The sequence below is a fragment of the Calidris pugnax genome, unplaced genomic scaffold (genome assembly GCF_001431845.1).
Source record: "Calidris pugnax isolate Ruff unplaced genomic scaffold, ASM143184v1 scaffold15, whole genome shotgun sequence".
In the NCBI taxonomy this organism is placed as follows: domain Eukaryota; kingdom Metazoa; phylum Chordata; class Aves; order Charadriiformes; family Scolopacidae; genus Calidris; species Calidris pugnax.
In genome coordinates, this window is record NW_015090774.1 from 1,487,579 (window position 1) to 1,500,921 (window position 13,343).

Sequence of the window (13,343 nt, forward strand, 5' to 3'; positions counted from 1 at the left end):
CCCCCGGCCGGGGTTAGGCTCCGGTGTGGGTAACCCCCCTCCTCGTGTCTCCTCTCGCCCAGATGCTCAAGGTAGCAGCCTTGGTGTGCCTGTGTGCGGCAGCCTGGTGCAGCCCGGCGCTGGCGGCGGCGGCGGCGGCCGGGGGCAGACCGGACAGCGGCAATTTTCTGGACGATAAACAATGGCTCACCACCATCTCCCAGTACGACAAGGAGGTCGGGCAGTGGAACAAATTCCGAGACGTAAGTTCGACCCTTCCACCCTGCCCGCCGTCAGCCGCACCCGGCCTGCCGCTTCCCGGCGGCTGGCCCCGTTGGCCGAGAGCATCCCTTGGGCAGCCGGAGCTGGGGTGCAGCCCCAACTTACCCCTCCTCCCCCAGTTTTTATTTTAATTGCCGGCAGAAGGAGAGAAGTCCCGCCGGGCAGTTGCCGGTGCGCTGCCGCCGCTGAGCGGCGAGGACCACCCGGTGTCCCCCGGGCCGCGCCGGGCGGCGGGAGCAGGTTCCCGCCCTGCGGGTCGCCAGCCGTTAAAAGGTGGCGGCGGTCGCTGGGGGAGTTGCGTTTGTCCTTCCTCCTCCTCCCCGTTTCCTGCCCCGCAGCGGGAGCGGGGGGTGCGGGAAGGGCTGCGGCCCTTGGGCCCCGCGTCCCGCCGAAGCGGGGGTGAGGCCGGCCCGGGGTGGGGGTGGCGGTGGGGCCTGCGATCTCCCCCCCCGTCTGGGGCAGAGCCCCCCTCGCCGCCTGGCAGCGTGCGGCGGGCACTGCCCGTCTCACCTTGCCGCTGTCAGAAGCGCCGGGCGGGCGGGCTGGGGGAGAAGGGGCTGCCCGCGGGGCCGGGGGACATTGTGGGGGGTGTTGGAGCGCGGATGGTGGCAGGGAAGTCCCTAAATAGGGCGGTAAGTTGTAGAAATGATGGGTCCGGAGCGCCTTGCGGGGAGTACGTGAACGCCAGACCCAATCTGAGCCCTATCTCGTCAGTTACCAAACCTGCTACTTACTGTAAGGTGGCTCTCCTCCTCCAGGGTGCCGCTCTTTAGCACTTGGTTCGTGCTCTGTTTGTTGCAAGTTAAGTAAAACTCAATCAGTTTTCAAAAGTCCTTCTCGCTTCTTTCAATAAAAAACATTTTCCTTGGTATTTCAATATCCTGCATTCTTTCATGTCACTTTTAAAAATCTGAATGCCAAGCATGCAAAATGATTTTCTAATGTCAGTTTCTACTGTATTACGTACTGGATTTCTTTGATTTGGTGTAAAGCGGTGATTAGGTTTGCAACTTCAGAGTCAACAGGTTTCTTGTGCTACAGCTTGCTGGGGACGGTGGCTTGCTATGGTGAACTGAAATAAATGTCTCCAAGAAGTCTCTTTTGTTTTTCCAAGAGCTGTAGTGTACTTGTGATGCATGCATTTTCTAGCTTTATATATATGTTTTTTATGTGGGATGCAAACTTGGCTATTTATGTTAAGTAACTAGGAAAGAAGAGCTACTGTTAGAGTTGTGGGAGAACTTAATTCCCCAATAGTTTCTGTTAAACGGCATAATTTTAGTGTTTGAGAACACTCAAATTGGTATTTGGATATTTTTGTTCATGTTGAATGTCTTAACTATTGTGTTGATGTGGGGGAAAAAAAAAAAAGCAAACGCCTGTGCAGTGTACTGTACTTTGGGACCTGTGATTTTAGGAAAAAAAAAAAACCCAGCATGCTATATAAATGTTTTAGGATGAAAGGCTGCTGATGGAAAACTCCAAAAGAAGTACATCACTTATGTTTTATAATTGGGCAAAGTCATTTATGTAAGGACTACCCTGCAAGGCTGAAGAAGCTAAGTGCTCTCTAATGCCTGTCTCCTGGGTGCCCACTGACATACACTGTAATATTGGATATTAGCCAGATAATTTATTCTGTGACAAGTAGGTGTCCCCAAGGGTTTTAAGAGTGACTGCTTTGAGGAAATACTGCATTGTGATTCTTCTGAGGCAATTTACAAATATGCTTATTTATTTTTACACTGTTTAAGTTTTATAAGGCTGATACTTCAGTGAGGAATATGCTTTTATTTCTTGTGCAGAATGCTTATAACCTATTGATTGGTACTTGATCTGGAATATTTATGGATGGTCTTAATAACTCAGAAGGCTCCCCTTTAAAACTAGTGGTTTTCAGTAACTCATAAGACGTAATGTAAAAATTTTTAAAAATATGAGTTAGTGTACCTGCACAAAAATGCATTAAAAACGTATCTTAATTTTAAGAAGCACTGATCAACTATCATCCTTAAATATAGCACGGTGGAGAAGTTTTATTAACATCCTTCAGTTTTATATAATTGGTAGTTACTTGAATGACTGTAACCTGTTGGTTTTGAAATTGTGATTAGCAATTTAATTAGTGATTCAAATATTGCCTCCTGTTAAGGAGCAGCACAACTGCATTTTGAATGTATGTAGGGGTAACTGTCTTGCAGAGCTAAAATCAAAATAAAGGCCTGTGTTTGTGACTTAATTCTCTGGTCAGAGAGTAGCATATTTTTTGCTGGCTTTAAATACCCTACAGATGTAAGGGTGAGATGGAATTCTGGTGTGAAAAGAAGTATTTAAAGGCTTAACTTAAGACTTAACTGACAGGACTGATTAATGTGGAAGATAATGACCCTGACTTCTGGCTCATTGGCTCAGTTTCTTAGAGCTTTAGATCACAGGGAGAAAGAACATAGTAATTCGGAAAGGGAACCCTTTCAAAACCCAATAAACCAGGATGTGATCTTTTATCTTAAAAAAACCTCCAAAACCAAAACAAAACCCCCAATACTAGCCCTCTTTTAACATCCTCTAAAATGTACGATTTGTCAGTAAAGGTTATTATTAACATCATAATAATAGCTAAGATCTTTTCAGTACTTTGTACAGGCAAAACAGTAACTGACTTAAATTCTCATGAAAGATCTTGATAATTCTGACAAATCTGTTGAAAATAATGAAATAGGTCTAGGCAAGAACTGTGCCTTAGTGTAGAACAGTGGGAAGCGAGGTGTGTGTTAGAGGCTATCTTCTCACAGCTTTCTCTGGTGCAAAAATTGAGAATGGGCTCTTTCTTAAATAGGAGACTTTCCATCTTAAAGATTGGGGTGGGGGAGTGTATTCTTCATGTGTCAAATACCAGCTTGTATGGGTGAATTAAACATTTTGGGTTATATACAAAGATATTTTTACTTTTTGCCTGTAATAGCTGGGGAGGAAGAGTTTTTAACCCAGTCTTAGTGCTGCTGCAGTTTGCTGAGTAGTTGCAGCTCTTATGTCTGTCACTAAAATAAGTCTCAGGACTGATGTGTTTATTAAGGTTTTTCAAGCTGCCTGTTTAGGCTGCTTCAGCAACCAATGGTGTCATGGTGCTGGGATGTCCTAGCCCATGCATACGTACATATCCTTTATGCTCATTCCTGCTTGGGAATTGAGGTTCTTTAGTAGATACTAAGTTAGGGCAATCTTCTTCATTGATATTTTGTTATATTTATGGTGCTTTGTGCTAATGGTCTTGTCTATGATGGCTGCATGAGACATTTGATAAAAAAGTATATATAAACCAGTTTGTGAAAAATAAAGATTGTTCCTTTTAAAAACTGTAATTGGATAATGGCATTACATTTATACTCTTCTGCTTAGAACATGCTAAATCTTATGTATCAAACCTTCATTTCTTATAATGCTATTAATTTGTGGAGAAATGCAATGTATAGGAATAATTCTTTATTCTCTTTATGACTTAATTCCAAACAACAATATTGTTTTTAATCCTAGTACAAAATGTAATGGCTTTGTTATTTGTCTTTTCATGTGGTCTTCACAGCCAGTCAGACAAAATTTCACACGGTAATTCTGTTGTATTGCTATCTGAAAGTCTTTCAGAAACTTTAATTTTTATTTCTGTAAAACATTCTTTAGAATAACTCATTTTAGTCATTCATATTTGCAAACAGTGTCCCGTCCATTTGTGTTCATTAAAAGGACTGTATAATAAATGTAATTTGTATGGTAAATTTTACTTACTGCTTAGAGACAGTTCTTTATGATCTAACTTGCTGGGTAATGATTTTTACTTTTACTTCCCAAAGAGATCATATTTTAAGCAGTTCCTGTATTTTCAAATTAAGGGTGCATCAGGAACTTTGTAGTGAAAGATACTCACAGTATATAAATACAACTCAACTATGGCATAGTGTTGTTATGAAATATGATCAGTTGATAATCATGATCAGTTGCATTGTACCACAGTGTTACTGTCATCCTACCTTAATCATACAGTTATCAAAGATAAAGAAGATAGCTTTTAAGGTCTGATACTTGATTTTTGTTCTATCAGCTTTGAAGGGGAAGTTTGCACTGGTAACATTGCCTTTTACTTGATCAGCTTCACTATGAGTTGTTCTCATGTTGGCCATCAAATATATTTCCTTCTAAAACATTTGGTAAGTTTGGGCAGCTCACGTTGGCCTCCCAAATGAATCTTTTGAAGCTAGTTAAATGAAATGGTTTTTCAACATTAGTGAAATCTAAACCTCTGTGTTTGGAAAATATATGAATTAAGTACTAGGTCTCCATACCAATTCAATAATTGTGCGTTTATTATTCTTTGTCTGTTTAGAGGTTTAAGGCTTCTCAAAAACAAGCACCCTCCCACCCCCCAAATGACCTCCCCACCTGGTGACTCTACTGTTGCGAGCAGAACATCTCTGCCCGACTGTACATCCACACAGCTGCATCTCTCTACAACTGAGAAAGTCAAAGGCTGTTTTAAAAAGGATTAATCACACTTTTTTTTTGCACTTTATTGTGTGATCACCATATAGATATTTGGAAGGTTTTCATGTTTCCAGAGTGGAGTACTGATAAGTTTATTTGAGGAGGATCTCGAAACTTCTGTTCAAGTTTTTTGCATTGGGCTAGAATCTGCCTTAGTTTATGGGGGATCGTGAATGTACTTTAAAGGAAGTCAGTATTTAGGATTGGGTAGGGCAGCACTCATCAGGCTTTCCTCACTAATGTTAAGGAATTAGTTGTGAAAATAGGTCCACTAGGCTTATTTGTCTTGTACTTTTTATGGTTCAGGGTAAATAAAACATACCTCTATCCGTATTAGTGGGTAGGGCCGCTCTTTTACTAAGTACATAATCATAATTTTCTATCAAAAGTTATGACATCAGGATAAAATGGTGTTGCAGAACAGGAAAGATGAACTTCTTCATTATGTTGTCCTAGGCCTAAATTGAAACAAGAACTTGCTAGTAAGTTGTAGTTACTCTTTCAATTAGGGCATTGAATCGGTTTTCCGCAGGCCGGTTTGTTACTTGAAACTTGTTGTTGGCTATTTTAAAGTGCTATCAGTCTTTCTCTTTTTTTTTTTTTTTTATTTTGTATGATCTTAGTTTTAATAATATGATGCAGGAGAAAAGATTTTGAAACCTAGGAGATCTGACAGAATGACTATTTTGTACCTATATCTATAATTGCTACCTTTGAAACGAAACTAATAATGTAAGACTTGACCAGTGTTTTTAAACTGTGAAATATAGGAAAAGGATAGGAACTTGTATTAATTTTAATTAATTAAGGGAATGTAGGAAGCTATTTAATGCTTCAGCACTTCTAAGCTGAATGTGGCAAATTATAAGGGAAGGAGTAATGGAAATCTTAACTTTTCATTTCTTTATTGTAGAAAAAGGTTTCTGATTGTTTTATGTTCTTTCAGTTTGTTCTCAAGTGTGAATTCCTTTTTTCTTTCACCTGATTGCTTTTCCTCTGATCTGCTTTTGCTGCTTGTTTCTAGTGACAAGTATTCTTTTTTTTTTTTTGTTGTCTGCAAAGGCAGAGTCTATTATAATCTCAAACTATTGTTAACATTGAACTCTTAACTGTCTCTTGGAAGGTATTAGCTTGGAAGCTCTTTATATAGCTAAAGTTTAGGAGTTAAGTAAACTAATGTGCTTTTCCTTAGATTGCCCTCATAATCTAAAGTAAAGCTGATAACATTGTTTCATCTGATCTTTATCTCCTTTCTCCGAAGAATAATCTTTATTTTATTTGCTCTAGGTTGTTTAGTGGATATGGATATCCAGTCTTCTCTTGTCTTGCCATTAAATCTTATTGGGATTGACTCGAGCCATCTGTGCTTATTATAGTGTAGTATAAATAGCTTTGTAATACACTAATAGATGGTAACAGAAACTGCATAGGCTGTCTTGGTTTTGCACTCAGAAAGGAAAGATGTCTGGAGCAAGAGGTATGTTATAAGGGGAAGCCCAATGTAGGAGACAATGGAACATGAGTGGAATTAGAATATTTTACGTTTTTAGACTAACAACATCAATTATTTTTTTTGTCTCCTCCATCTCTATTACTTCATAATCATTGAAGCATGTGAAGTAACTGGCTGCAGAAAGGAGAAATAATAGCTTGCCTTAAATGTTTACAAGTCTTGGCCAATTTTCAAGCATGACCCTTTCCTTTAAAAAGGCACTTAACTTGAAATAGTTGCATGTTGTCCTGTCCCTCATCCACCCACCCAAGATACGCTGAATAAAATAAGGAAATCTTCCAACAGATGGTTATATTTTTGGTACCTAGCTGTAGAGCAACTCCTAAGTTTTCAAGTATAAGGAAACTTTTATTCTAATCAAGGGTTTTCTCTCTTTTTCCTATTGGTACATGAAAACTACTTGTTAGTAAAATAGCTTCTGTTTTGCTTTGTGGATATCTTTCTTATGAAGATCTTCGTAAAAAGTGTGACATTGGTTTTGCAGTGGTGTTTCTCCTATTGTGTATTTGTCATAATCTGACGTATTTGAATGTAACATTAACCACAGATGAACAGCTCCTTTTTTCTGCATTTGGTGTTAAGTCTCACCTTGACTATGCCCAGTGCTAAAAATCTGCCTTGTTTGCCTTAGAAACAAATATTATGGAGGGGATGGCAGTAAAGGCTAATATACTATATTGTAGTAAAAGTTCTTGTAGTTTTCATATTTATTGAAATTTGATTTCTGAGAGAGGGATTGTGGCTAGTAATATCAGTGTTCCAATCTTCACTGGGCATTCTTACTGAATGTGAATGATCTTTAGTTAGTTGTTAGATTATTTTTTTAACGATTTTTCACTTTTGGTTTCCCATCTCACCTCATTTCACACTGATTAGATTACAGTAGTGAAAATTACTATAGGAAGTAATGATTTAACTAAGAAGAGTGGTCCAGTGAAAGGCAGCAACCTCAGACAGGACAGGAGAGCTGGTATGAATTTCTAACCCATGACAAACTTTCACATTAGAATGAGGCTGTGATTTCACTTCTGTTATTATCTTCACAAGTGACTGATTTAAGACAACACAATAAGAGAATGGGTTTAAAACATGTAAATAACTCAAACTTTTTGGTATTCTGCCACTTCCAGACAGTATTCTCATAATGCGTTTTTATTGAAGACTGTCCAGTGCTTGACACTTTTCTACATAAGGGTCTTATGAACTACTCTTTTATTTTCTCAAGTGATGTATAATCATTGGCTCAAAGGAGACTGTCAGTTTGCAGCTTGTTCAGCATCTCTCTAAAAAAGTCTGCAAGTCATCAAATAATTTTATGTAGTGTACTTACACTGGGGCCTGCATAAAGCTGAAAACAAACTCCTTTGACATTTTTGAGCTTGCATCGATGATGAAATTTATTCTAGTTGTTAAATCTGTGTAGTATAACAATGAGAAGTACAGAATTTACACCTCAATATGTGCTTCCAAGTACGGAAGGTAACCTGTGTTTTAACAGCTATTTATTAAAATGGAGGGAAGTTATTAATATGAAGACTCTGGGATGTATATTTAATGATGTGTGTATCTTTAAAGATTTGGTGGTGGTTGTATTGGTGTCTGAGACATCACTTTAGCAGAAGACCCACACAATGATTCTTGTAAGCAGAATCAAGTGGCTGGTATGTAAAGCAGCAATGTCAGGAACCCATTGTATCAAGTGCCCTTCCAGCCTTTTGCAGAAGAATAAATTAACCAGTTTAGTCAGATATAGGAAGCCCACATGAAACTCTGAGAACTCTGTATTCATAAAGTTTAGGGCCAGAATAGCCCATTGGATTTAATAATATGCTTCCCTGTGTATAGTGGCTCATTAATGTTTATCCTGACAGATTGTGTTAAACCCAAAAAATCTAGTTAGGAAAAAGCATTTCACAAGACTGAACCGTGTGCTACTGGCACAGATTAAAATAAAGATTTGATCTCTAAGGCCTGCAGTATGAGGGAGTTAATTAGCTGCAATATTCCCAGGTGATCTAGCATCAAATTTATGCTGATTTGCAGCAGAATAAGGGAGAATACCATTTAAGTTCATGCTAATCTGATCTGGGAGCATTTCCTTCTTTGGCCCAAATATGATAATGACTGGGACTGGTGCTTGGTCTAAATCCAAATCTTAATAAATCTAGCATTTACCACCTAAACTATTAAGCTGTTTAATTTTTCATTCATTTGCTTATTTTAAAGTTGAATGTATCAAACTTTACTGAGGAATTCTTGGTAGCCAGTTAACAAGGTACTGTTTTGGTGAACTCTGATACTTGGGGCATGAATGGACAGAATTTCTTTACACTAGTAAGAAAAAGACTTGGTTATGTTAGGAAAGCAGGCAATTGGTTCCACCTGTGATGTGGTAGTCATGGGCTCCTCAAAAGAAAATATCTCAAAAAACTTCATTGGAGTTACTGCAAGTAACACCTTAATAGTTAAGTGTAACATGGTGATGAATCATGGGATTTTGCTCTAAGAACTTCAGGTGTAGTCTCATAAAGAAATAGGAGGGACATACAGAAGTAGACTTCACTATGTAGTTTTGTACTGCAGATTAAACTAATACAGACACATGACACTCAAACCACTTCAATACTCTTCACTAGGACTGGATGTATATTTATAAACTGGATTGTAGACAGCCTTATCTTCAGGGACCTCTGTGTCTGGGTTGGAGAAAAACTACCATAACTTTCTCTTTGCTTGCTTCTTGTACACTCTGAATGTTTACAATTTCCTTTTAGTCCTTTCCAGCATAAAAAATGATAATTTCTGAGGGCATATGAAACTTACTTTTTTTTCCTACAAGTTTTCTACATTCGGATTGTAGCATAACTTCTGTAAGTTGAAGACATGAGTAACATTTTTCCCTGGCAGGTTTTAAAAGTTCTAATGTTATGGAGTATTTGATGTTCACCACATTGAAAAGTTGATTACAAGTAGATGTAATTTCAGATTTGACAACTGAATTTTTCAGTTGCTTAACTTGGGGTAGTTTTAGCCAAACAGCTTGCTCATTAGACCAAAAAACATGCCAAGAAGAATCAAGCATAGGGATAAAACAAAAGACATTGTGATTTACTGTTTTATGCTCGGTATTTATCAACAGAAGTGCTTGATTGAAGGAAAATGAAGGAAAAAAAGAAAAATCTTCATAATGCTGAATTAATTACTATCATAAAATTTGAAAAACCTCAGTGTTGTGTAGTCAACTACCCCTGTAATGCCTGAATTGCAATAGGGATTCTTTGAAATGGTGTCTTTTTAAATGGTTTTACAGGAAGTGAACCACTTCTGCTGAAGTGGTTATGTATTTTTTCTATCTTTATCAAACCTTTGTTGTGGATTTCACAGGGATAATATTGTATTAGGCTGAATCTCAATCCAGGTTGTGTGGAATCTTTCCTTGCCTAATTGAGGTCACTGAGACTATGTTCACTGATGTTTGTGAGAGGGAGAGTAAGTCTTTAATTACGACAGTCTACTTATTTAAACTCATTATTTGAACATTAAGTCTACAAAGCAGACTTCTGAATATATTTACATCTTTGAAAAATTGCTGAGAAAGCAAACTTGAACTGGAGAACATACTAAGTCATCCCTGTAGTGGTAACTTCTCTTCATTAGAAAATCCTGTCTAGTGGTCTAAAGTAGAATGTGTGGCAAGATTGTAGTATGATGCGTTTTTTTTTCTGTTCTTTTTTTTTTCTTTTTTGCTTTATTATGTATAAAGGAGTACTTAATTTGTTGCTACTTTTTGGAGCACAATGAAAGCATTGTTTCTTTATTTCCTTAACGTACTGTATTTGATAGGGGATTTTATTTCTCTTTTTAAATGAATTATTTTCCCCAGTAAGTTATTTGGTTTTTTTATTCTGCTCCCCCACCTCATTTGTGAGGTGAGGGTAGAAAACAATCTTTCAGTTTCACTGACCTGAATCAAAATACTTCATTTTGGCTAATTCATCCGAGACAGTTTCTGTTTGTGTATTTATAGTCTCTGTCTGATTCATTTGCTGTATTCCTTCATGGAGTTGTAGGTAGGTGCGCCTGTGCTGCCTTATATGCCAGGCTTCTACAATGAATTGCATATTGTGTGATGCACACTGCTTTCCCCTCTAGCTACATCCCATGTTGCACTGTGCAAAACAGTGCAGAGATTGATTCAGTTAAACGGGGAGGTGGCAATTATTAAGTAGAAAAAAAGAAAATCAGACAAGCATAAAAAAGCTGTGCAGTGCATAGCAAGACAATATTACTAAGGCAAGATTTTCATCCTGTATCAGAAAGGCCATTTATATAGATAATAATGCTATTAAAAACTAAAGCTGAATAACCTATTTTATGAGAGGTAGTAAAGCATCTGCTACATGGCTTAATTCTCTGGGAAATTATAAGAGTTTATGGCAAAGCTAAGCACTGGGATGGATTCACCTAGTATTTGTTTCTTTTCTCTGAAACAGGATTTTATCTTATTTTAGGGCCGGGGATGTGTTGCTGGACTAGATGGATCATCTAATACTAATAATTCTTAGATGTCCAAAGCAAGGTGCGAATTTGTAGGTGGTGCTTTTCCCTGATTTGACAAGTATGCGGTGTTTCTTTTTCTGTCAGAAATCTCACATGAGCAAACTGCAATGTACCAAAAAAACAAAGGATCTAGAGCAAATCCAAATCTGGTTTAAGTAAGATATACCATAGTATAATTCAAGCTAAGTTTTTTGGAGTCTGTAGTTTATTCTCTGTTTTTATTATCTTGCTTACTTGTCTCAAGAACTCTGAAATTCTGTTATACCCCTCTCAGTTTTATTTTCTTAGAAGGTTGCTGGGTCACCTGATGTTTCTAACATTTGTATTTTCCCATATTTTTATTCAGAAATCTATTAAACTATTTGTTAATTCCCTCCTCTGACTAGACAACACAGAGATTGTGTGTTGTATATGTTTAAATATTTTCTCTGAACCCAAAACATTTTACACCACTTTCCTCTTATGAAGCTCACCAGGAAATTAGAAATGAGAGGATGATGAAATGGAAATCAAAGCTGTGTTGTCATTATGTCAACTATAGGGATTTGCAGCATGTACATTCTTTGTATGGAGATTTCTTTGATAATGGTCATGCTGATAAATGTCTCTGTCTGTCCAGCCATTACACCAGGTTCAAGTCCTTGGTCATTCCATTAAACTTTTCAGTGGCAGTGTCCTAGCTCAGAGGCTCCAGATGAAAAGTAGTGATTTTTATGGCGGCTTTATAGTAGTTGAAATTATTTTTATCTGTCTGGTATGAAGGAAATGGAAAAACAAGCACGAAGAAAGAACCCCTCTCTCAGCCTGGATTTAGATGTTCAAGATCTCTTCTGTTTTAATCAGTTAAAGGCATGAGACTATAAACTATGAAACTGAAGGTCAACAGCACCAACCATTGAACACTTTAGGGGATAGAGTTAGTAAACATGTAACTCCCTGCCTTCTTTGAAGGTATATTAGTAGAAAGTTGCTCAATATAGTTGCATTGTATCAGAAATGGAACTTCTTATCTAATGTGCAAAACTTGAGTATCAATTCAGATCAGAATTCCAGATTTTATCATCACTTACACCGAGAATTTGGAAGATTTTTTTAGTGTTCTGCTCGAGATTTAACCTTCAAGTGAGAGTTCAGAGTTGGATCCTGTCCCTTCTGACAGTAGACTGTATGAATATGTAAGTCTTCCTTCTTGCCTTGTGCAAGTTTGTTTCTTGAAGAAGGATTTGAGTGAATGGTGTACTTGCTTAGGTTAAATACCTATAACAAAAATCTGGTTTATTTGTGTATGTATTCTGTGGAATTTGCCTGTGACTCTTAGATAACACTTTCTGCTTTTCAAAATATAGTTACTATTGTATTTTTCATGTTTGGTGGTGGGTTTTTTTTAGGAGTTACTATGTGCTTAATGTCTATTACAAACCAGGACAATTTGGCAGGGAAAATGTCCTGAAGATAGTGTAGGTTGTTCACTGGGAAAAGGGTTTAACAAATGATCCAGTTATATGCGATTAAGAGGAAGTTAAGGGCTTCACTCCAATAGCATAAAATGAGTTAAGGACCTGATACTGTAATTTTGCTGTGCATTACTGCTCTGAGTGGTTTTTGGCTTGAGCTGTTAGGAACAGGTAGTTGTAATGACTGGCTGGCGTCTGTGCTGTCAAGTAGATTTCTAGGATGAGGAGAAACCTAAAATCATGTTCAAACGCTATGTAGTAGCTTTCTAAGAAAAATTTGAGAAAATACGTGAAGTCTTATGGAACAACAGAACTCTAAGCGTTTTATTTGTTAAATACAAAATAGTATTACACCACCCCAATAACCTTTACTTTAAAGTTAAAAATAGGTAACACAAATATGAAAGAATTATTCCATGTTGTCCTTTGATTTACTCTTTCTCTCCTGTTTAATCTCCATATTCAATTTATGTTGTTTTCTTTCTATTTTGTTCCTTAAAGCAATTAAATCAGCACTCTGGGGAGAAAGCTTAAGAGTAATTTAGAGGGTTCTTAAAGAAAAAAAATAAATCACAGTTTTATGATCACATGAAAAGAACAGAATGTTTGTTCATGATTTCTTCTTGTAAGAATTGAACAGCATGAGTTGTGAGAATATATTTATCTAAAGGCATCTGGGTACGTAGAGTTCTTATCTCATTGATGCCTTGTAAACCTAGCTAGACAACCTACTGTATGTGCTTATTTGGAGAAGTGGAATTTATCTGATTCTTTTAACTATGTCACTTTCCTAGTTTATTGCTAGGAGACCGTCTTTTACTACACTAGAAAAATAATTTGCTTATTTCCTTAAAATCTCTTTGTAATGTGATGAAAATAAGACTGGATGACGTATCTTGGATTTCACAATGGTCATTAATTAATGTTTGAATACACAAGTCTATTGCAACCTTAACTATGAGGATGAGAGATGGTCTAGTAGGCTGAGCTGTTAATACAACATTTAAACATAAAGATTAATT

The 13,343-nt window shown here is 37.5% G+C and overlaps 1 protein-coding gene across 2 annotated transcripts in view; it reads left to right on the forward strand.

Moving 5' to 3' along the window:
- Positions 1-62: 62 nt before the first annotated feature.
- The window catches only part of SPOCK3 (sparc/osteonectin, cwcv and kazal-like domains proteoglycan (testican) 3), a 188,992-nt gene continuing 175,711 nt past the window's right edge, over positions 63-13,343 (forward strand). For both annotated transcript variants that reach the window (XM_014945192.1, XM_014945199.1), the window contains exon 1: positions 63-242. In XM_014945192.1, the coding sequence (XP_014800678.1) occupies positions 63-242 (180 nt within the window). The remainder of the gene's footprint in view (positions 243-13,343) is intronic.